The sequence below is a fragment of the Aedes albopictus genome, chromosome 3, assembly GCF_035046485.1.
Source record: "Aedes albopictus strain Foshan chromosome 3, AalbF5, whole genome shotgun sequence".
Classification (NCBI taxonomy): Eukaryota; Metazoa; Arthropoda; class Insecta; order Diptera; family Culicidae; genus Aedes; species Aedes albopictus.
In genome coordinates this window covers 214,484,195-214,510,216 of record NC_085138.1, presented here as the reverse complement: position 1 = coordinate 214,510,216, position 26,022 = coordinate 214,484,195, and the positions used below count along the sequence as shown (strand labels likewise).

At 45.0% G+C, this 26,022-nt stretch overlaps 2 protein-coding genes across 21 annotated transcripts in view; one reads left to right on the top strand and one right to left on the bottom strand.

The window, feature by feature from the left end:
- LOC109405099 (unconventional myosin-XVIIIa) overlaps positions 1 to 26,022 on the bottom strand; it is a 1,227,991-nt gene that overhangs the window by 677,528 nt on the left and 524,441 nt on the right. The gene's annotated exons all lie outside the window — the stretch shown is intronic.
- The window catches only part of LOC134292213 (uncharacterized), a 36,819-nt gene continuing 15,925 nt past the window's right edge, over positions 5,129 to 26,022 (top strand). For all 3 annotated transcript variants that reach the window (XM_062861187.1, XM_062861186.1, XM_062861185.1), the window contains exon 1: positions 5,129 to 26,022. This exon is cut by the window's right edge. In XM_062861187.1, the coding sequence (XP_062717171.1) occupies positions 10,370 to 15,358 (4,989 nt within the window). In that variant the 5' untranslated portion in view covers positions 5,129 to 10,369 and the 3' untranslated portion in view covers positions 15,359 to 26,022.

The window sequence follows — 26,022 nt, the reverse complement described above, 5'->3', positions numbered from 1 at the left end:
TAATCGTTGATATCCATATCCAAGGTTTATTAAGTCTCCGTCGTCTGAACCGGGAAAATCAAAAAGAGCTACGAGAACTCATCGATGAAGTGACTCGGCACGTCGATGGGTTAGCACTTATCGACAACGAGTTGGATGGAGTCGGAGAGAGATTTGTAGTTAATCTTGTGTCTGGAGCATTAGATAAGGATACCAGGAAAGAATGGGAAGCATCCATCCCGCATAAGGAAATTCCATCCTACGAAGACACCATTGAATTTCTAAAGAAACGGTGTGCCATCCTCGAACGCTGTGAAGGTTCATCGAAAATTCCATCAATCATGAAGCCATATATCCCTGTAAAGAATGCTGCCAACCAAATGAAGAACGCACAAGCCAAATCATGTGCTATTACCAGAAGTTCCGAGACAATTTGTGATATATGTTCTGGTATGCATTCCAATTTCAAATGTGAGGTTTTCCGTGCCATGTCCATTCCTCAACGCCAAGCAAAGGTTCGAGAGCTGCGAATGTGCTACAATTGTCTACAAAAAGGTCATCCAGTCAGTTCCTGTAGTTCATCCAGAACCTGCCAGAAATGCCAAGGTCAACATAACACACTTTTACATGTTGAGAAAACATCCTTTGTGAATACGAAACCTGTGCCATTCAAACAAGAGCTTGGACAAATCCCAAAAGTTCCTGAAGAAAAACCTATTACAACATCTTGTTCAATAAGTAAGGCTCCTCTTGATAATAGCCTTTTGATGACGGCTGTTGTTAATATTCTGGATAGTAATGGCAAATTTCATCCATGCCGAGCATTTTTGGATTGTGGATCGCAGGCTCACTTGATATCGGCAAGACTTCTGCAAATGCTAAAGCTTCCACACATTCCTGCCAAGGTTGAGATTATTGGGGCCAATGGAAAAAAGACAACTCTCAACAATATGGCCAAAACTGAAATACGTTCCATACATTCCGATTATCATGCACAAATAGAGTGCCTCGTTACAGATCGGATCACAGGTGTGATGCCATCTCGAAAAATCAACACGCAATTCTGGTCAATTCCTCCCGGATTACCACTTGCAGATCCAACGTTCCACATTCCAGGGGAAATAGATCTCTTGATAGGAATCAAGCTATTTTTCCAACTACTGATGCCAAATCAGCTGAAGATTTCCAACGATCTTCCTATACTTCAAGAAACTCGTCTAGGATGGGTTGTCGCTGGAGCTATGGACGACGAAAACGTGGATTTAATCTACAACCGACAACAGTGCCATGCTGTCATTCTTGAACCACTGAATAAAACCATGGAAAAGTTTTGGTTTCTGGAATCCGTCGGATCATCTCCATTGCTATCTAACGAAGAGCAGCAATGCGAATCCAAATACTGTTCAACAACTACTCGTGATATCAACGGTCGCTACATCGTCCAGCTACCTTTGAAGGACACAGCATCTAACCTAAAGAGCAATCGATCCCTTGCTCTCCGTCGATTTTTTATGCTAGAACAGAGACTTAAGAAAAAATACGAGATGAAGGAGTTATACGGCAAATTTATTGATGAATACAAACAACTTGGTCATTGCCAGCGAGTGAATGAGCTTGACGACACTCCAGGAAAGATAACTTATTATCTACCACATCACGCAGTCCTCAAACCATCAAGTTCCACAACAAAGCTTAGAGTTGTGTTTGATGCCTCAGCGAAATCCTCGGGTGTTTCCCTCAACGAGACATTGATGATTGGTCCAACAGTCCAAGATGACCTCTTTTCAATTCTTTTAAGATTTCGTAGGCATCGCTATGCCTTTACTGCAGACATTTCCAAAATGTATCGCCAAATCCGCATCGACCCAAGCCAGACATCCTTGCAACGAATTTTCTGGCGAAAAGAACCAACCGATCCGCTGGAAGTTCTAGAAATGACAACCGTCACCTACGGGACATCCAGTGCACCATTTCTAGCCACGCGAACTTTGAAGCAATTGGCCATCGATGAAACAAAACGCTATCCCGTAGCGGCGAAAATTGTGGAAGAGGATTTCTACGTTGATGATGTCCTTTCTGGTGCCGATACCGTCGAAGATGCTATTCAATCCCGATTGGAGCTGACCCATCTTTTGCATTCCGGAGGTTTTCCCATACACAAATGGTGTGCTAACGACGAAGCCATCATTGAAACAGTTCCAGAAGGGGAAAGAGAAAAATTCCTTACCTTTGAAGATGCTGATATAAACGAATCCATAAAAACGCTAGGATTACTATGGGATCCAAAAAAGGACATTTTCCTCTTTGTTCCTGATTGTTTTTCATCAAACCAAGAACCTCCGACCAAACGTCGTGTTCTTTCCGAAATTGCAAGGCTTTTCGATCCCTTTGGTTTGGTGTCTCCCGTAATAGTGAACGCCAAGGCTATAATGCAGCAGGTATGGTTAAGCAAGTTAGATTGGGACGATATACTTGAAGGTGATTTACTTACGGAATGGCAAATATTTCGTGATTCACTTCATCAAATCCAACAAATCAGAATTCCAAGATATATGGCACTACATGCAGCTATTCATTACGAAATTCATGGGTTCGCCGACGCGTCCAACCTGGCATACGGTGCGTGTATTTATATTCGTGCAGTATCAAATGAAATCGTGAAAACTACGTTGATATGCAGTAAATCCAAAATAGCGTCAATAAATGGTCTAACCATGCCAAGAATGGAGCTCTGTGCTGCGCTATTGCTATCTCGATTAGCCTCAAAGGTTGTTCCTGCCCTCAAGATGAATTTCAACCAAATCACATATTATTCTGATAGCCAAATCTTCCTTGGGTGGCTAAGAAAGTCTCCCATTCAACTAGAATTATTCGTTCGCAACCGTATCATGGAGATTAACAATCAGACACAAAACGCCCAATGGAGGTATGTACGAACAGATGAGAATCCAGCTGATGTGGTATCCCGCGGCCAACTACCACAACAGCTTGCCGTGAACTATTTGTGGTGGAATGGACCATCATTCCTCCGCAACCATGTGATCCAGAATGAAGAACCTGAACCTATTCCAGATTGCGAGTTACCAGAATGGAAGCCCACTGTGATTGTTACGCCTGTCGTTCGACTCGAGACTCTTCCATTTATGACCAAATTTAGTTCCTTCCGACGACTCCAAAGAATTGTCGGATATATTTTGCGATTTATAAGGAACACTAAATTGCCTAGGTCCCTAAGAAATATTTCAAAATTTCTCACCATTCCTGAGATGAGACAATCATTGGAAGTCATCGTCAGATATATCCAACAAACCGAACTATTTGAAGATATCCATTCCCTGAAATCTGGTCAACCTACTCGTCGACTTGCAAACCTTTGTCCCATCATAGATAACGATCTTCTGCGTGTTGGAGGTCGGTTGCAAAATTCACGATTATCATACAATGCTAAACACCAACTAATTCTTCCAAACAAAAATCCTATAACGGAGTCCCTTGTGAGAGCATTACATGAGGAGAATTTACACGTTGGTCCGTCCGGCTTAATATCCCTCATTAGACAACGGTTTTGGCTCCTCAACGCCAGAAACACAGTACGTAAGGTAACGAGATCCTGTATTATTTGTTTCCGATCCAACCCAAAACTGCTTCAACCACCAATGGGTAACTTGCCCGAAGCCAGAGTGGTTCCTTCCGCTCCATTTTCCAGAACAGGAGTTGATTTTGCAGGGCCGATTTTTATTCGTCGAGGAGGAAGAAAATCAGTACCGGTCAAGGCCTATATCTCGCTATTCATCTGTTTGTCTACAAAGGCAATACATTTCGAAGTCGTATCGGATCTGACTGCAGCAGCATTCATAGCAGCACTCCATCGATTTGTGGCCCGACGCGGTCTTGTCGAAGAAATACATTCAGACAATGGAACTAATTTCGCCGGTGCTAGAACTGAACTACACGATTTATATCTGTTGTTTCAAAAGGATCAAATGCAAGGAAAGTTGAATGATTTCTGTCAACCACGGGAGATAATATGGAGATTCATTCCACCTCGCGCTCCAAACTTTGGTGGACTATGGGAAGCCGGAGTGAAGAGCACAAAAACACACTTGAAGAAAATATTACGCAATGCTTCCCTAACATTCGAAGAATACTACACTGTGTTGACCCAGATTGAGGCTATCCTCAATTCACGCCCTCTCTTTTCCCACTCCACTGATCCTACTGAACTCGAGGTGATTACACCAGCGCATTTCCTCATAGGTCGTCAATTAACTGCTATTCCTGAACCTACCTTGGAAGATGTCCCAGAAAATCGGTTGACCCGTTGGCAACATCTACAGAAATTACGGGACCACTTTTGGAAACGCTGGTCAAATGAATATTTGAACACATTGCAAACTCGTCAAAAATGGACCAAACATTCAAAAAACATTACTCCAGGAGTTGTAGTTTTGTTAAAGGAAGAAAATACGCCGCCCCAGTCGTGGAAATTAGGCAAAATTGTGACAGTGTATCCAGGTGCTGACTGCACTATTCGTGTTGCTGATGTCCAGACTGCCGCTGGTCTGTATCGCCGACCAGTATCCAAGTTGGCCCCACTTCCCTTTGAGTCTAATGTCCCACAATCCAATAACGCTTTAGATTTAAGCGCGGGGGGTGAATGTTCGCAACCATTGCGAAGAGTTAGCATTTCTACATAAATCATAGATTTCGACACATTAAATAGACGTAGTTATCTGCCTCTTTCCATGCACTAATAGCTTATCAAGTTTAATCAATGAATCATCACAGTAGACTGTCGCCCTGTATAAACGAACCAAAAGAGAATACGCAACCTAACAACTGATAAGGTTAGGACCCTACTGCACCACGCAGTCGTAGGCTGATCACGTGATTCAGAAAGAAAGCATGATAAGGTGTCGATGTGTGATTCCTTTAGGTTTAGAATTAGTATATAAGCACTACTTGAACCAACGAAATACATGATCTTTTGTCAGTCGAAATAGTGCGTTTCACTGTGAAAGAACTCATCCTCGGGAAGTGACTCCTCTACCAAGGTGGATTTCAATCCTCTAAGAAAGCCAGGACTTCTAATGCAAGTAACCAGCTCTTAGGTTTTGAATTTTCATCTCAGAAGTTTTACTTCACCTCTTCGACAATATTTTATCTGAGCCACTTCAGTAACCTTACGCTCTCAAACCATTAGAGCAATCGGCCTGAAGTTTCGCAAGGATACAATATTTCGAAAGGTTCGAGATTATTCCGCCAAACTGCAAACGTAGCAGTGTGTCCGTCTCAATCAGCCGATTGAGACGATTTCATCGGCCATCCATCAAGGCCACTCATCGAGGCCACCTTCAGCCGAAGGTTCCGCCAGTTTCCACCAATGGTCAAGTATCGACCAGCATATATTATTTTAAAATATACCTTTTCAAAGATTGCACGTGACATCAAGTTAAGTCTAATCGTTAAGACACTATAAATATTGCTTCTCACACTAGTTCCTGTTTAAGCTATTAATGGCTTGTGTAGTCTAAAAATAAAAACATTATAAGACTCTAATTTTTGGGCCCCGGGACCGCCCTGTTCCTGAAGGGAACAGGCACAAGCTCCCGTCTGCTGGTCTAAGCCGCGGCAGGCGATTGGAGTGGGCAAACACGACCTCTTTTGATCCCGGGTCTCAGGGCGTTCGGCGCGGGGAAGTCTTCGGAATGCGAGGTCCTAAAACTGGAAACATACGGTGCGAACATACATTTATTCAACGACTTACATGTGAGGGTGGCTAACCCGTCCGGACTGGTATAGGGTAGCGTTGGTTGCAGCGAGGAGCGGCGTCAACCGCGGTGACGAGCTGTGTGGAGTGACGGTGACCGCAGGGAACCGCGGCGTTGGTTGCAGGGAAGGGCGGCGTTGGCCATCAAGAGGGACGACGTCACCCACAGCGAGAATCGACAACAACGGGCTGTGGCCGCAGGGAAAAGCGGCGGCAGCAGCAGCGAACATCGGCTGGGCCGACTCGAAGTGCAGCGTCGGGGTTGACCGCCGAGGAAAGCGCCGAGAAAGGTGACCTGGCGGTGGCGAAGTTTGTAGTGGCCCACCACAAGAAGCAGCGCAGAGCAGCGGTGGCCGTGGTAACCAGCCAAAGTGGCCACAGAGAAAACGGCGGTGATGGCCGCAATGAAGATGAACTTTGGCCGATCACTCGTTTTTGAAGTTTTGTCCCTTTCGACGTTTTGGCATTCAACCATTTGGCATTCGACGTTTTGTCTTTCGATGTTTTGTCTCTAAACCAATATATGTATGTGTATATACTGTGTAATGGAAACAATTTATTTTTAGAATAAAAAGCTCAATCGAATTGTTTAAGAAGCGCTTTTAGAAAATGGCTATGTGAGAAACGAGGAGTAAGCAAAGGAAACAGGTGCACCAAGTGTTACGAGGGGCAAGATCTGCAGATCACTACATGTTTAGTTCGATTAATTGCTATTAACAAAGTATGTGTCCTACGTTCACTCAGAATTCACATTGACCAAAAATATAAATCTTGTTTCCATGTGTATGATATTGTTTGTATATAGAATAGAGGTAATTAACTATAGAGGGAGAATGTCGCTGGCGTCGCCGCCGAAACATCTCTTGCTGGCGAAGATAGGGGGGTATATAAGTGTCAAAGCGAAAAAGTATGCAGTTTGACAGATAGATACCCGGGATGCAGCGACATTCGTCCTCTATAGTTTATTAACTCTATTGTATATAGTATTGGGATATCAAAAGTATCTCAAACTTACACCATATTGTTTGAATTGAAAGCGGTTCGTCAATAACTTCCTCCCAAAAAATGGTCCACAGTATAGCATAGCATAGCATAGCCGACCGTATACATCCTGGGGTGGCTGTCGATAGTGTAGAAGTCGTCTGGTTGATGGTTGGAAACAGAATGAATTTATTGACTAACAGTGTTCCTAACTGTCTATTCCCTAAGCCTACTACAACGGAAACGGATATGAACAACATACTAGATGTTCACGCTACTACAACTCGGCCATCCTGATGAGACTTCAACCCGAAGCATATTGTTACAAATCATTGGGCGTCCAACGTTTTAAATTACACGGATCAAAAACCGAACTGAACGGAACTTGATTTAATTGAAATCCATCAATATCTGCTACAACAAATCTATTATTAGGAAAAATTTTCTTAATTTGGTAATGGCCTTTGAATTGTTTTTGAAGCTTACGAGACACACCAACCTCTGGTCTGTTTGGAATATAAATCAATTCACCAACATTGAAAGTGTTGTTTATTTTACATTTCTTATCGCTATTTTTTTTTATTCTTTGATTGAACTATTTTTATCTTTTCCGATGCTTTTTGCCGAATATCAATTAAATCTCTTTCAACATATAATTCTGATTTTAAATATTCCCTAATTTGATCATCAATTTTACATTTTTGATTTTTTTTTCCTCCCTTGTTGGGGAAATTAAGCCACTGCGTCCAATAGGCTGAACTTTTGTGGCATACCAAAAATATGTTTAACCCACCATCAGTCGCTTGCGTGTACTGAGTACACGCGTCTCAGAAAAATGCAAAAAAATAATCGAAATTCGCACCAAATTGAACCGGGTGTTGGTCCTATTCCAAGATCCACTCTTCTTCTTGTTAGTAAGGCAGAAAAAAATTAAAAAATGCACGGAAAGTACTCGAAAAATACGTAATTCTAACCTCACTTTTTAAATGTGTACTCAGTACACCGGCTGTAACTTTTTTTTTTGAACCAGACCGTTACACGAGCGGTCGCGTCGTGTACTCAGTACACGGCAAACATTTTCAATTGAGGTTTATATGCTTTACTAGATACAATGTTGGTGTCTTCGGCAAAAATGTCCAACTGGATAATGCGCGTCTGGTAGTGGACATGTGGAACCGGTCAACACGATCTGGTCCTGTCCCGGGTGTCGGAATGGCCCTCGCGGGAACCTGTTTCGTGGACATTTCAGTTATGGCACCAAAACTAGGCATGCGACGGCTCTATCTCCATGTTTTTTCATGTACATCTGTTGGGTACGCTACATCAGCGCCCGTCAGACACCATATGCCCCACTCCACCTACGGATGATTTGCCACACCCAGTACCTACGGAAAGGATCGATCGCAAGCAGAGAAGTACACACCGTACCTACAATGTGTCTAAATGACAATAGATCGAAGAAATTACGTTCGCTCGGTAATGACTGTGTCAGCTTGTGATAAAAACCTATGAATTTAAGTTGAAGATCTTAAATGAATTTGGACTACGATAGCTTGAATATTTTTGCACTTATCTAGTGTTGTTAATGTAGTCCAGGTAATGGGAAAATTAATGCAATAATGTGTAAATATTGTGCTAATCATACGCCACATATTACAGCATAGTTGAAAAAAGTGTCCCTTGGATTAGCTGGACACGATAATTAGAAGGCATATGCCGTTGAATTAGACCTTTATCTGTTAATTTGAACCTAAGAATGGTAAGACTATGAATGAAATACTTTCCATTAACTAATTGATCGTTCATAAACCTACAGCATGAATTCCATGATATATATCATCAGTAGTAGGCTATTGAGTTCCGTCTGAATTCGATTAAGGCAGTTTAGGGTAAGAGGTCCTATTTTCATGTTCAGCCGCATCATATTTAGCTTTATCACACTCATTAATAGATCATACAGTAAAAACTGCGAATAGTGGACCGTAATCGGGTGTTATCAACACCAAGTGTTAACAACTTCTGTTGAGCGGTAGTAAGACTACAGTAAGGACCAAAATAATCCAGTTATAAACACATTCTAATGTAACTTTTTCCATCAGGTATTTTGTAATTACTCAATAAATTCTTCACAAAATCAACCAAACCCTACCGCCCAACATCTTACAAAATACTGTACGGTATGTCGAGAAAGGCCTCTCCGACTGGATCCGGATTAAGCTCCGACGTAGGAGCAGTGAATCGCCTCTTCTCAGCTGGCGCCAGTCGTAGCGCACCCGAGGACCATGGGATTTCTTTATCCAACGACGCTGTGGTCACCGAATTCAGCAACCTGGCCATCGTGAACAACGCAGGACGCGAAGCGAATGAGCCGGCGCGGTCGGTGGCGAGTGCCCAGGGCAACGCAGCAGTGGTAACAGGAGTGTCTTCCCCTCCTCCTCCCCAGGTAACAGATGATGATAATCATATTACGAAGGGCCAACAGTTAGGGACCAAGCGTAAGGAAGGAGCTAGTTATACTGTTACGAATAATCCAGTCCGGTCTGTAAATACGGATATATACAGAATCCTAATCTTCGCGTTCGAATAACACAGTTCAGTCACTGTGAAATGTGTAATGAACGAGATACGAGCAGTATGGTACAGTGCGATACTTGTGATTTGTGGTATCACTTCTCATGTGTGGAAGTAACTGGAGGAATTGCGGATCAAAGTTGGGTTTGTCCAGCGTGTGGTATTCCCGAGATCGAGCAGCGTGGTACCGATCTACTGAAAACTGTTCCTGTAGACCCACCCCTAAGGCCGGAGAACTTGCGGAAGTCTATCGGTAAGGCAAGCAGCAATCGCAGCAATCAACGAAAAGTCGCCTTACGGCTACAGATGCTGGAAGAGCAGAAGCAATTGGAGCAACGGTTTTTGGAAGAAAAATACAGAATACTAGACGAAGAGGAAGATGACTGCGAAACTGTGGTTAGCGAAGAGGATGTAAGATCGATGGAAATGTCCAAGATCCAAGGATGGTTGGTAAACACCAGCAAATGTGGTGAGGATTCCGGTTTAGTCGTAGGAGACGGACCCGAAGTACAAGATCAACGACCTGGTCTGAATGAACGACCTGTGTATGCAGAATTCGTCGAACCACGTTCGACGCTACCACAGTTCAATCCCAATCAGCGATCGACACCTCGTCAGCAGAGTCGAAACAACGATTTACTCCGAGAATCGGTTCCCGTATCGCAAAGTATGTTTTACCAACCTTCGACGCAGATACCGCAAACTACGTTTCGTCATCCATCATCGAACGTAGAATTCCTTCACCGGTACCGTCAACCTGGTACAGCAGTCCAGTTTCGTCAGCCCCTTGATAATCAGTCTACAACTCAACGTGCAGGTCCAGTTCCTGTAGTTCAATACACGCGACGAGGACACCCATCGGCCCCAATATAACAATTTCAGCCAGTCACTGGGGGCTATCAAGTGCCTCAATTAGACCCAGCACCCAGACACCAGGAATCCAATCTTCGAGACGTGGAAGACAACGTTTGCATACTCAACCGAAGTCAGTTGGCAGCCCGCCAAGCCGTATCCAAAGAATTACCGGAGTTCTATGGAAATCCAGAGGATTGGCCGTTATTTTTCTCCATGTATAACTCCTCTACGCAGATGTGTGGGTTTTCCAATGAGGAGAATATGCTTAGACTCCGAAAATGCCTGAGGGGAAAAGCTCTTGAAGCAGTGCGATGCCGACTGCTACATCCTTCCAACGTTAACAGTGTAATTTCCACCTTGAAGATGTTGTATGGGAGACCGGAAGCCATCGTGCAATCGGCAATCCGGAAAGTCCGGTCATTGCCGTCACCGCAAGTCGAGCGGCTCGATACAGTGGTAAACTTCGCACTAACAGTCGAAAATCTGGTGGCCACAATTGAAGCATGCGGAATCGAGGATTTCGTATATAACGCCTCCTTGAAATTTGAACTGGTGGATCGTCTACCTCCTGGACTGAAGTTGGATTGGGCGAAGCATTCCAGAAATATCCCATCACCCAATCTATTGGATTTCAGTGGATGGCTGTATTCGATTGCTGAGGATGCTAGCGCGGTAATGCAGACTTCGGTTGGCGGAAGCAGAGGCCGTGGGACGAAAGATGGATTTGTGAATATTCACGCTGAAACTGAACACTCAGGAGAAATGCGAAGCGAACCCACAATACAAGGACTATCTTCAGTAACTGTACAGGATTGCGTCGTGTGCAAAGGTAGATGCCCGTCAATCGTCAAATGCAAACGATTTGGAGAATTGAGCCTGGATGCGAAGTGGGCCGTTGTTCGCGACGCAAAACTGTGCCGTAAATGCTTACGAAGGCACAATGGATCCTGTAGGCAACAGAAACCTTGCGAAGTCAACGGCTGTACGTTTTTGCATCATCCGCTACTGCATAATAAGTTGCAAGATACAGAAAAGGTGCAATCAGACCGAGCATCGCCGAGTACCACCGGAAGCTGCAACGTTCATCAGGTTCAAACCAGTGAAGTTTTATTCCGTATTGTTCCGGTGCAGCTGCATGGTCCATCGAATGTTATTCAGACATACGCGTTCATTGACGATGGCTCAGAACTAACGCTACTGGAGGACAGTTTAGCAGAGGAACTAGGAGTAAAAGGACCTCGAACATCGTTGTGCTTGAAGTGGACGGGAGGAACCAAGAGAGTGGAAGCTGAATCGCAAATTGTTGATGTGGGAATATCATCGACGGGAAAACCGGATCAGCCATATAGGATGACCAAAGTCCACACGATACAAAATCTGCAACTGCGACCTCAGACCTTAGTGCTCGACGAACTGCTGCAACGTTTCAAGCACTTGAAAGGATTGCCGATCGAATCATACACGAATGTGTGTCCCCGAATCCTGATTGGCCTGGACAATGCTACATTGGGACATGCAATGCAAGGACGTGAAGGAAAGCCCCGAGAACCGATAGCGGTCAAGACTCGGTTAGGATGGATCGTCTATGGAAGTTGTTCGCGAACACAGCAAGACATCAGCTACGTGAACGTGCATGCTATTGAAGTATGCGAATGCAACAGAGTCTCGGACGCCGATCTTCACACTGCCATGAAGGAATACTTCGCTTTGGACAGCCTCGGGATCGCGAAGCCCAGCAAGATCCTACGGTCTACGGAGGACGATCGAGCAATGGAGATTCTGGAAAAGCAAACTAACCGGAAGGAAGACCGGTATGAATCGGGGTTGCTCTGGAAGTACGATGATGTTCGCTTTCCAAACAGCACAGGGATGGCTTTCAGAAGATGGCAGTGTTTGGATCGACGAATGAAACGCGACAAAACGTTTTCGGAAACAATACAATTGAAAATGACTGATTATGTGAATAAGGGATACGTGCGCAAGTTAACGGAGGCAGAACTAAATACACGGAAGGCTTTGGAGTGGTATTTGCCTGTTTTTCCAGTAACGAATCCCAATAAACCGGGGAAGGTAAGACTGGTGTGGGATGCAGCTGCCGCTGCGTACGGCGTTTCTCTCAACTCGCTGTTACTCAAGGGTCCGGACCTCTTGACGTCCCTCCTCACCGTTCTCGTACAGTTTCGACAATTCCGAATTGCTGTTTGCGGGGACATTCGGGAGATGTATCTGCAGATTCTATTGAAACAGGATGTTCGATTGTGCTTTTTCTGGAAAGACTGCGAAGACGATGAAAACCCTAGTGTGTACACGATGTTGGTGTTGCCATTTGGAGTGTCATGTGCCCCAACCATTGCGCAATATGTGAAAAACACCAACGCTCAGCGGTTCGCCAAGGAGCATCCTGCGGTTGTCCATGCTATCGTTGACCAACATTACGTTGACGATATGCTTATGAGTACTGAAACTGAACAAGAAGCGATTGACGTGGCAAGAAACGTCAAGAAGATCCATGCTGAAGCCGGCTTCGAGATGAGAAACTGGATCTCGAATTGTCCGCAAGTTTTGCAAGCGCTAGAAGAGCCACTAACGAAGGAGAAAAGCCTTAACCTGGAAGATGGTGTGATAACCGAAAAAGTATTGGGCATGTGGTGGAATACGGCCACCGATTGTTTCTTCTTCAAGATTTCACCACGGTATGACCCGGAACTGATGTCTGGACAACGAAGGCCCACGAAACGCGAAGTTCTACGAACCCTGATGATGATCTTTGACCCCTTGGGGCTTATCGGTCATTTTTTGATGTACCTGAAAGGAGTACTGCAAGAAATCTGGCGTACTTCTGTCGGGTGGGATGAGTTAATCGAAGAAAAGCAGTTCGGAATGTGGATGGAGTGGCTCAACGTTCTTCCAGAGGTGGCGAAGGTAGAAATACCGCGATGCTTCAGGACCACTACATCGATCGAAAGCTCAAACGAAGTACAGTTGCACGTTTTTGTTGACGCTAGCGAGACGGGATTTGCAGCAGTGGCTTATCTTCGATTTCAGGAGAGACAAACAATCGAAACAGCGTTAGTGGGATCGAAAACTCGTGTTGCACCGATCAAGTTCCTATCGATCCCACGCTCAGAGCTTCAGGCCAGCGTCATCGGAGTAAGATTAGCGAACACCATACAGCAATCTCTCACTATCAAGGTAAACCGGCGTTTCTTTTGGACTGATTCAACGGACGTTATCAGTTGGATTCAATCTGACCATCGGCGATACAGCCAATTCGTCGCGTTTCGTGTAAGCGAAATATTGGAAACATCTGATGTTAGAGAGTGGCAATGGATACAAACGAAACAAAACGTCGCAGATGAAGGAACCAAATGGAAACGAGTTCCAGACATGAGTGGATCCAGCCGGTGGCTGAACGGGCCGGATTTTTTAAGCAAACCGGAAGCAGAATGGCCCGTCAAGCATCAAACTTCTGGAACAACTGTAGAAGAATTACGTCCTCATCTGCTTGTGCATCTTATGTCATCTGAAGCAATCATCGATCCTCATAGATTCTCCAAATGGACCGAACTGCTACGCCGTATGGCCTACGTGTTCCGTTTTGTCAAAAATACAAGGATTTCCGAACAGGAGAGGAGCTTTGGGCCTTTGACGTCATCGGAGCTGGCTGAAGCTGAAAACTATTTCTATCGACTTGCTCAACGGAGTGTCTTCGCCGATGAAGTAGCAGTTTTGTTAGACAGGAGAATGTCAGAAAACTCCAAGCTTGTCATTCCAAAGAGCAGCTCAATACACAACCTTTGTCCGTTCCTCGATAAAGATGATCTGCTACGCGTACGTGGTAGAACCGGAGAGTGTCGGTTCATCAATCAGGAGACTGTCAACCCCATTCCCCTTCCGAAGGCTCATCACGTCACTAGTCTAGTTGTGTCCCATTATCACAGGAAATACCATCACCAAAACCATAATGTCACCATCAACGAACTGCGACAAAAGTTTAGTATTCCCCAACTGAAGGCTACATATAACAAGGTCCAGCGAGACTGCCAGCAGTGCAAGAACGACTCTGCGCGGCCAGAACCGCCAGCCATGGGGGACTTACCCTTACCTCGATTAGCTGCTTACGCTCGTCCGTTCACGTACATGGGAGTGGACTACTTCGGTCCCTATGTGATCATTCTGGGACGTCGTCTAGAAAAGCGATGGGTGCTTCTGGCCACCTGCCTCACCACTCGAGCCGTTCACTTGCAAATGGTTCACTCTATGACTACCGATTCATGTATAATGGCCCTCAGGAACGTCATGGCCAGGAGAGGTGTTCCGGCAGTTATTTATAGTGATCACGGGACAAATTTTCAAGGCGCTAGCAAAGAATTAGAGGAAGCTATGGAGAATCTGGACCGAGTGAGGTTCGAAACTGAGTTTACAACTTCTCATACGTCCTGGAAATTCATCCCACCGGCTTCGCCGCATATGGGCGGCGCATGGGAGCGCCTCGTGCGTATCGTGAAGCAGAACCTTGCTAAACTAAAACCGAGCAGGACGATGTCACATGAAGTTCTGGAAAACATGTTGACGGAGGTCGAGAATGTGATCAATTCACGCACGATGACCAATCTACCGTTGGACGACGACCAGTCGCCAGTATTAACCCCAAACCATTTTTTACTGGGTTCCAGCAATGGTTTGCGACCGTGGGTGCCTTTCAGCGACAGTTCAGAATTGTTGAAAAATTCTTGGAAAGTTTCGCAGAGCCTGGCCAACCAGTTTTGGAGGCAATGGCTACGAGATTACTTGCCGTATATTACCCGACGCACGAAATGGTTCACAGATGTGGAACCGATTAGAGTCAACGATCTGGTTATCATCGTAGACCCAAAACTTCCACGGAATACCTGGCCGAAAGGCCGCGTTATTGGCGTCAAACAAGGACCAGATAATCAAGTAAGGAGTGCCACCGTTCAGACTTCGCAAGGAATTTATGAACGACCCGCAGTGAAGCTCGCCGTGCTTGATGTAGGCGTTAGAATCAATGCAGACTTCAATGACCGCATTCGGGGGGGAGTGTTGGGTACGCTACATCAGCGCCCGTCAGACACCATATGCCCCACTCCACCTACGGATGATTTGCCACACCCAGTACCTACGGAAAGGATCGATCGCAAGCAGAGAAGTACACACCGTACCTACAATGTGTCTAAATGACAATAGATCGAAGAAATTACGTTCGCTCGGTAATGACTGTGTCAGCTTGTGATAAAAACCTATGAATTTAAGTTGAAGATCTTAAATGAATTTGGACTACGATAGCTTGAATATTTTTGCACTTATCTAGTGTTGTTAATGTAGTCCAGGTAATGGGAAAATTAATGCAATAATGTGTAAATATTGTGCTAATCATACGCCACATATTACAGCATAGTTGAAAAAAGTGTCCCTTGGATTAGCTGGACACGATAATTAGAAGGCATATGCCGTTGAATTAGACCTTTATCTGTTAATTTGAACCTAAGAATGGTAAGACTATGAATGAAATACTTTCCATTAACTAATTGATCGTTCATAAACCTACAGCATGAATTCCATGATATATATCATCAGTAGTAGGCTATTGAGTTCCGTCTGAATTCGATTAAGGCAGTTTAGGGTAAGAGGTCCTATTTTCATGTTCAGCCGCATCATATTTAGCTTTATCGCACTCATTAATAGATCATACAGTAAAAACTGCGAATAGTGGACCGTAATCGGGTGTTATCAACACCAAGTGTTAACAACTTCTGTTGAGCAGTAGTAAGACTACAGTAAGGACCAAAATAATCCAGTTATAAACACATTCTAATGTAACTTTTTCCATCAGGTATTTTGTAATTACTCAATAAATTCTTCACAAAATCAACCAAACCCTACCGCCCAACAACATCATCTTAGTAACCATGAAAATGACCAGTGACCTGGCTAACCCGTGGCCACTGGAATGTGCCCTGGAGGAACCTGTTACGAGGACATTTTGACCATGACACCAAAACAAGGTATGCGACGGCTTTATCTTCATGATTTTCCATATCCATTATTTTAATAACCATGAAAATGACCAGTAACATCCCTGGCCAACCCGTGGCCAATGGAATGTGCCCTGGAGGAACCTGTTTCGAGGACATTTTGACCATGACACCAAAACTAGGCATGCGACGGCTCTATCTTCATGATTTTTCATATCCATCATCTTGGTAACCATGAAAATGATCAGTGACCTCCCTGGCCAAACCGTGGCCACCGGAATGTGCCCTGGAGGAACCAGTTTCGTGGACATTTTGGCTTTGACGCTAAAACTAGGCTTGCGACGCACAGTGGTCCAGATTTGAAAATATCTGGCAAAAATTGCCAAATCATAGTAGTTTGCTAGTTTTAGCCTATATAAATGTATTGGAACATGATTTAGTGCTCAATTTCATTTTAAAGGCGTTTTCATTTTTTGTCGGTTTATTCGACCAAAATCCGATCAAAATTGATGTTTTTCATACAGTTTTACTATACACATATCATCATGGCGCTATTGTTTTGGCAGCTCTTTGCAGTTGCATTTTTCATTAACCGATTCTGCATACATAAACGAGCATTTCGGCACCTACATTTCAAAAGGGCGTAACTGCATTTCAAAACAGTGCCTTTTTTGAAGCTGTGGATCGTATTTCATATTTCCCATGAAATCCATCCCCACTATCAGAAAGAGGGGGATTTTAGCTTTCTTTTAGTGCTTATAGATTGTCCAAAAGATTGAACATACGATCCACAGCTTTGAGAGAAGGCACTATTTCAAAAAGCAGTTACGCCCTTTTGAAATGTTGGTGCCGATTTGAACGGAATATCCCCGCGGGGAGTAGAGGGGAGCGATTTGTAAGACAGTTTGAAGTCGAACTGTAAGAATTTCTCGTACTAATGACATGTAATGTAAATTTTGAAGCCAAAAGCGCTATTTTGATCTCTTGATTCATTACAGATGTCTGATATACACAAGAACTTACGAAAAACTTTTGAAAGCAATTGTATTACTTATATCAATAGACTTTTGTAGTGGTTGAACTTGTTTGTGTTCTTTATCAAAAATTCAGCACTTTTTCCATCAGCAGCTAGTCAGTGCTGTAACAAGATACAAAATCAATATTTCCAATTCTTTTAAATGCCAATTAGTGCTCCTGGTATTATGGATGAATGCTCAATATACGGTATCCCATATAAGAAATGTTCAAAAATTGAGTTTCTGCCAGCTTTTCTCAAAATTGGACCTCTGTGCGACGGCTCTATCTTCCTGATTTTCCGCGGGCGGAAACGCCGCTACGAGACCGGCACCTATACCCTCTCCGGTTGCCGGCTACCCCACGCCGCTACTGCTGGACGCAGCATTCCCTTTTCGTGCCTCGGAGTAAGTAATATAAGGTTTAAAAACTAATCCCCATATTCTAGCTCGCTAAATAAATCCGAAGACCTCCCCATTACCTCCTCAACGACCCTGGGACTCGAGGACACAAAAGAGGCCTTTTGTGCACGCCTCGTTGGCTGCCGTTGGCTGGCCCAGCAGCCTGAGGTTTAGATCGACTCCCCCTCTGGGTCTCGGTACACACGTCCAGGGATTGGCGGCATGCACCGTGCGGTGCGAAAAAAGCGTGTGCTTCACACAATCGCAAGTGCTCGTCTCCCGTTTTGCCGAGAGACAAGAGACGTACGAGTGAGAGCTTTCGTAATTGTGCGAGAGACAATCGCAGCACTAGCTCTACGGCGCGGGGAGTAATGCACGGTGCTAGGGACTGCGCTTGTCTCCAAACAGAAAAAAATCAATTGATAAATTAATTGAAGAGTTTGTGTTTTCGGCAAAGTTGTTAAGCTTGTCAAGGGTTGACAAGTGATGGGTCGTTTGATTCGAAAGTTTTCCAATCATGCGTAGTATCAAGCCAAGTGCAAAGCACGGAGACAAGCACCGAGAGAGTGCATACGACAGAGCGTCAGAGACAGGAGAGCTCCAGCGCGCGGCACACTAAGCGAGCAACACACAACCGATTGCGCGTACTCGTCTCCTTCTAGTTTGTTGTGCTGTCTCGTAGCAGAGTGTGCGGCACGCAAAGAGTTTTGAGTCGCACCCTATCCCTGCACACGTCCTCGAGGAGCGGTAACATTTGGCCACGTTGCATGCGGCCTACGAAGCTCTCTGTCACCGTAGACGTCCCCGCCTGAAAGCCTGCGGGTATTTCACCGTGCCGGAAGTACCGTCTGGCCCCAAAGACCACTGCACGGGTCCCCATTCCGGCCGCCGGAGTAGATCAAGCCAAGTTCGCCACTATCGTGAGGTCTTTCACCAACTCCTTGCCGCCGCCGCGGTGGACGCCGCTACGGAACCGACACCGTCGACCCCGCCGGTCGCCTACCAGCCCCTCGTCGCCATTGCGGTGCCCGCCTCTACGGATCCAACACCTTCGGCCTCGCCGGCCGTCTGCTAGCCCCTCGCCGCCGCCGCCGCTACCAAACCACCACCTTCAACCTCGCTGATCGCCTGCTAGCCCCTAGCCTGGGGCGGTGCACGCCGCTACGAGACCGGCACCTATGCCCTCTCCGGTTGCCGGCTACCCCACGCCGCTACTGCTGGACGCAGCATTCCCTTTTCGTGCCTCGGAGTAAGTAATATAAGGTTTAAAAACTAATCCCCATATTCTAGCTCGCTAAATAAATCCGAAGACCTCCCCATTACCTCCTCAACGACCCTGGGACACGAGGACACAAAAGAGGCCTTTTGTGCACGCCTCGTTGGCTGCCGTTGGCTGGCCCAGCAGCCTGAGGTTTAGATCGACTCCCCCTCTGGGTCTCGGTACACACGTCCTCGAGGAGCGGTAACATTTGGCGCCCAACTAAAATCCTGGAAGTTTCCCAGCAAGAAAAAATATTCAGTGAATATTTTTTCTTCTTTTGAGGTGTGGGGGAGTTTTTGCGAAAATCGCCTTTCTCTCAAGTTTATCAGAAAATCCGTCCGGCTAGTTAATCTCGCCTATATAGCATTTTCAACTGAGCTGGTGATTGTTAGATCAATATCGCGTTCGTCAGAACAAAGCAAGTTGTACGACGGAATTCATGGAGCATTTTCTTCCTGAAACCGGAACGAAAACTTAAATCGCGTATAGGAAAAGTTGTGCTTGGTAATAAATCACAGGATATTTAGATCAACCGACAAAATTCATGAATTCAAATCCCGTATAGCTGAATAAAATCTGTGCAAACGAGAATCGAACAAACATAATGCCGCGGTTTTCTGGCGAATCATTTTGCGCCATGTATCGTACGCTGCGCGTCGATCATTTGGAGCCTGGTGAATTAGACTATGAGCTGCTCCTTCGGAATATCGTAATCGCGGATGACGAATCGCGGTGCAAAAGGCGACGTCGGTTAAGAGAGGTCCTAAAACAAGAGCGGGAAGGTCATGAGCATATTCTGGAGTTCGATCATGATCCTGAAGTGGATCTTAATAATTGTTTGAGAATGGTCAGTGAGATAAAACGTATACTTGAAACGAAGGGAATGAACAGTAGTCTTTGCAAGTCAAGATTGCTACATCTGGGTCATCGTTTGACAGTGATTAGGAACCATTGCAGTGAGGAGCTCACTGCAACATGTAGCAAAGATTTTCAAGATGTGATTGCCCTTATTTTCAGAACATTTTTGGAATGAGAATAGTTTTTTGCTGATGCGGATTCATCGTCCTCAAGTGACAGTGAATCCCAACAAGGAGCTTCGGCATTGAAGCCTTCTTCTTCAGTGCCATATACAGGTACGAAGCCGAAGCGACCAACGACAAAATATGTGTCAAAGTTGGACTTTACATCCGCGATGAAAGAAGTAGCAGACCTTTTCAGTAATTTGACCACAGAGTTAAAAGAACTGAAGACGGACCTGAAATCGAGAAAAGCTAGATCAACTAGCGAGCTAGATATATCTGATTTTATGATGGATGCCCTAGTGACGTCTGATCGCAAAGAAGGTGAAGGGAACAAACCTGCTACGAGTACGCTTGTTTTTTCTAGGTCGTCGACGTGTGTAACGACAGCAATTAATCAAAGCATTCTTTATCCCCCTCCTTCGTCAACCCAGTCGACTAGAATCTCACAAAGCAATCAACCGGCTGTTTGTCAGTTGAACTCCACCAACCCATTTCTGACAGATTGTCCCCAGGAACTACCGCCGCCCCTTGAACCAACTCGTTCTGAACCGGCCGTAACATTTACTATTCCTCAGGGGTCCAGTCGAGATGTAACGCCCCATTGAGCATCGGTATCTCAGCTGACATCAACTCAGGCCAGGTGGGGTAATCCGTCGGTCAGCTATTACCCTCGGTGGTCGGAGCCAGAAGCGCCACCACCACCGCGGGAACCTCGGGTAGAGCCTCAATTGGAGCCTCGGATGGAGCCTGCGGCGGAGCAGTGGCATATTCCAAATGCAACCTTCACCCAGTCATATCCTCCGGTTCCGAGAGCTCAGTCGTCCCTTCCGACGGTCTCTGGAAGTTACGATTATTATCAGGGGGAAAGGCGTCAACCCGTTTTCCACCCTCGGAAAGTGATACCGGTTTCGCAGTGGAAAATTCAGAAATACAAAGCTGATGATCAAGGATTGGCCATGAATGAGTTTCTGGAAAACGTTATGCAGATGGCCCTTTCTGAACATGTGTCTGAAGAGGAGCTGTTTGACTCTGCAATCCATTTATTTGATGGGCCGGCACTCAGTTGGTATACAGCCATGAGAAGCCAAGACCGGCTTAGGAACTGGAATCACTTGATTCAGGAACTGCAAAGAGCATTTCGTCACCCCGATTTGGACGCCGTATTGAGAGTTAAAATCTATCAATATCGACAACAGCGCAACGAAACCTTTCAGCAATACTATTGTGATTTTACTTCGAAGGTGAATTCCAAGGGAATTTGCTTGAGCTGGTTGGGAATCGCCGTTAAATTTCAAGGGGCGTTTCAACGCGTTCTTGTAAAATTATGGACTTTTATGTTAATGCTCTTATTACGTTAAACGACCTCTAGACTGATTCTCTATAAAATAATATACGTAACACGCATTGAAAAGTTTAATGCTGAACTTTTAAACTAGAATTTTCCATATTTTTTATAATGAAAACATTTTATCTCGACGAATTCTTCTGAAAACACATTGGACCACCCCTCCGACTATGCTCCTCCATCCTTACCACCATCAGCTGGCAGCATCGGCAGCATGAGCAGCATAAAAGAAATGTCAGATTGAATCAAAACAAACCACACCAACAGAGAGAGAGAATATCACGCACGTGTTGCTCCTACGTTAAATATGTCAAAGCGATGTGTCAGTTTTGTTGCTGTCTCGCTCTGCAATCGAACGACGATTCCAACGGCGATTCGAACGGTGATTCCAAAAACGACGGTTCTGATTCGTCGTGTTCAGTTAGCAAATCCACGTACAATACTTGCATATGGTAAAACTTTTCCGCAGTATGAGCCAACCTATGTCTGAGTCAGATAAAATCGAAGTACTTAAGATGAACTTAAGGTTCGATTATCGTAAGCTGTTGGTGGGGCGGCGAATAACGTCCATTCAGACTGTAATAAATCTCGGCAACGACCTCGATGCCGCAGACTCATCGGCCTTTGCCCGGGTTTTCGGTAATCCCAAGAAGGAAACTTGTGCGCTTAGTAGTGGAAGATTTAGCCCACAAAACACGCGGGTATTTTCGAATAAACATCAGCAAATGGGGAAGAACAATCAACACCCAAAGCAAGAGAAAAATACAAAAGCGTACCCAAACTCAAAATCATCCAAAGCTGAATCCCAAACTGTTTATCGATCAGAGTCAACGCTGGAGAAACATTCCTCTAATCGAGAATCCAGGGCATCGAAAGACCCGTTCTCCAAGTTGGTGAGCAACTATCGGCCACCTCCACAGGGCGAATGCTTCAACTGCCGGGATGATCATGAAACGGGTAGCTGCCCCTTACCCCGACGTTTGTTCTGTCCCATCTGTGCATTTCCAGGGGTAGAGTACAAAAGGTGTCCATATTGTTCAAAAAACTCCGTACGGGAGTCCTAAAGCCGCCGGGCTTTCTTCGAGCGCCTTTAAACAAGCATTTCGAGACCTTTATGGCAGATCTGGTTAACCACTACGCGCCAAGATCTGCAGACTCTGAATCTGAATACCGTCAACCCCAAGTTAACAAGATCATTCTCTCATCTCCGGATGGAGATGATGATCGACCCCACGTACACTTGAGTATTTTTGATGTGCCACTCTATGCGCTGCTCGATAGTGGAAGTCATAGAACAATGTTCAACTCAGACATTTTCGATCAACTTTCGAATGTCCGGCTTCGTAAACCAGCAGAACCCGTCGAGTTAGTCACAGCTAGTGGCGAGCCTTTGGAAATAGCTGGAGAAATCTTAGTACCATATACCTTCCAGGGTAAAACTCGAGTTCTGCCGACACTCTATGTCCCTGGTTTAGCCGTCAATTGTATTTGTGGCATCGAATTTTGGCATGCCTACAACATCCGACCCACCGTTTCTGCTTTGGCTATAACTTCTGTCGGTGCTTCTCACTATCAAGTACCAGCCAAATCCCCAATATTGTCTGAACAGCAAAAGAATGTTTTAAACCAGGTGAAGAAATCTTTTAAGGTTGCCTCCCCTGATAAACTGGAAACCACCCCTCTAATAGAGCACGAAATAGTTCTCGGTGAGGAATTTAATAAGACAAAACCAGTACGTCAATACCCCTATCCAATTTCCCCGAAAATCCAAGCGGGACTTTTTGCGGAAATCGATCGACTACAAGCCAGAGGTGTCATTGAAGAGTCCAATTCCGAATGGTCTTTGAACATTGTCCCGATTCGGAAAAGCTCTGGAGACATTCGCCTCTGCCTCGATGCCCGCAAACTCAATGAGCGGACGATTCGTGATGCTTATCCCCTACCCCATCCTGGACGCATCCTTGGTCTCTTACCTCGGGCCCGTTACTTGAGCACCATCGATCTGACAGAAGCCTTCCTGCAGATCCCTCTGGCCCGGGGTTTGCGAAAATACTGCCAGATTGTCCCGAAGATTATCCGGATTTCAAAATTGAGGATGATCAATTAATGAAGTTCGTTTTTTCCAGCGACCCGGCCGATCACAGGTTCGATTGGAAAATTGTCCCCTCACCAGATGCCCGCAAACCTATTATATTATCAGCCCACGATGATGCAATGCACATCGGGGTGGACAAAACTATTGGCAAAATCTGCCAAAAATATTATTGGCCTAGACTAACGAACGATGTTCGCTCACACGTGCAGAAATGCACAGTGTTCAAAGAAATTAAACCTGCAACGGTACCCACAGTACCTTTAATGGGTGATATGTGCATATCCAGTCAACCTTGGCAGATAATCGCCATTGATTATATTGGCCCTTTGCCAAGGACAAGGTCTGGCAAACAGTACATCCTGGTGGTAATGGATTTGTTTAGCAAGTGGACACAAATACAAGCTTTTCCTAGCATCTCTGTTGGTTCACTAAAAACAACTCTGCGTGATCATTGGTTTGTACGCAATTCTGTACCGTCGATTTTACTGTCGGATAATGCCAGCATTTTTACCTCGAGAGAATTTGGCACGTTTCTGGAAAGCTTCGGAGTGAAACACTGGCCCACGTCCCGATATCACTCCCAAGCAAATCCAGTTGAGCGGGTAAATCGATCGATTAACACAGCGATCCGATCGTATGCTCGAGATGATCGAAGATCGTGGGACACAAAGCTGTCCCAAATCGAGCTGGCCATAAACTCTACCATTCACACAGCTACGGGATTTTCTCCGTTTTTTGTAGCAAAAGGGCATGAAATCGTTGTGAACGGGGAAGATCATAATCGATTCCTAAACGACGAAGAACAAACTTTAGAAGCTAGAATGACCAGAATCAAAGATTGTAATCCTAGAATATTTGAACTGGTTTCCAAAAATCTGAAAAAGCCTACGATCTATCAAGCCACAATAACAATTTGCGTCACCGTAAGGCGGCGAAGCCCTTTAATGTGGGAGACAAAGTGTACAAACGCAACACTAAGCAATCTAATGCCAGCGAGCTTTATAACGCTAAGCTAGGAGCGCAATATCTCCCGTGCACTGTTGTGCAGAAGCATGGCACTTCATCTTATGAGCTAGTACATGCTTCCGGTCGAAACCTTGGAGTCTGGCCGGCAAACTTGATTAAGCCAGCTTAAATCAATTTAAACAATAGATTCATGAAGGATCAGTGACCGTAGCTTTAGAAAGACCTACCGTTCTTAGTCTCTGGATAGACCTGAAAAGAAAAATGGTTCCATTTTAATTTGTAACTAGTTTTCGACGATGTAGCGGTGTCCAGTACGTACCAGCCGGTGAATACTCCGCTTTTATTGTTGGAACGGCAAACCGCAGAGTCCTTGTTCCTCGAAAAGCCCACATCATTCCCACCGGTAAACATACCCAGATGCCCAACACATCCCACACTATTCGCGTAAATTCAAATTGGTGCACCTTACCACGTAGGCGCAGTATCATAACGTCCGAGGCCATAAAGTCCCAGGACTTTATGGCGCTTTTTTTTTCGGGGCATAACTTCCGAACTTGCAGATACGACACGAAGTCCAAGGAAAGAAGGCACATAGGATATTATGACGCATCCAAACTTTTGGACGCTATTGCGCATAAAAACGCGACCTAATGTCCAGGACTGTATGGCCTCGGACGTTGTGATCCGGCCCCTACCACGTAGACTCCATGCGCGCGCGAGTCATGGACCGATTTAATCGATACGCGATCAATCACTGAAGCCGAGTCGACGTGCGGGCTTCGGCATAGGATTGCGCAGGTATTGTTTATATGTGTTTATGAAACAATAGCAACGGCTCCGAATATCCGGAATTCGAGCAGTTATCAATAGGAATAGAAAATTTATAGCAACTATTCTCTCAAGGTTATGCTGAGAGTTGTATAATCGCATCCCGTTCGGTTTTAGTACAAATCCCGAGTGGACGAAGGGTTCAGACTTGATCATAATTGTTAGTGCCAACCCGACCGTTGGCGAGCTTGGATCGGTCTCGGTACGCGGTACGTCGCGTTGTAAATAGTTTTTTTTTTCGTAATTGTCAATTATCGTTTGTATGAGAGAAAAATTAGATGTCAGAATGTTAAGTGTTAAGTTCGATTATTCAGCTAAAGCGTATGATTATGTTGCGTTGTTTTCTAAATTGCATGTGATTTTCGTTATTTTCTTTATTTCTTTTTTTTTTATCTGTATTAACGAGATTTTTAGCCCTAGTCTAGTTCATCTCGGGACCCACGCTTTACTTCCCTTCCGAAGGAAGAACTCACATTTTGCGAGTTTGTCGGGAGTGGGATTCGATCCCAGGTCCTCGGCGTGATAGTCAAGTGTTCTAACCATCACACCAGGTCCACTCCACATTTATTTCTTTACTTGAGTTATTAAACACTATTTTCGTGAAGCGTTTCTTAGTAGAAATATCTATATGAAGTTCGTCTGAACGGTAGTTTGAGTAGTTATTCCATGAGTAGAATGCACGAACCAGCTGAGTCGAAGAAAACATCTTTAGTGGTGAGAATACTACGTGTAGTGTGAGGAAAAGAAATATTAAACATTTCTTTTTCTTCCCAGCCCCAGGCGGATTGTAATCATGAAAATGAATTACAATTTAATGAGAGAAAGTTGTTTGAATTTGCGATTTCATCGTTTAGTTAGCGTGCTTGGTTTGGGGGGCGGTTTGAGAACCCTATCGCTCTGGGCAGCGCTACCAATGAGGGGAGGCGTTTAGAATTCCT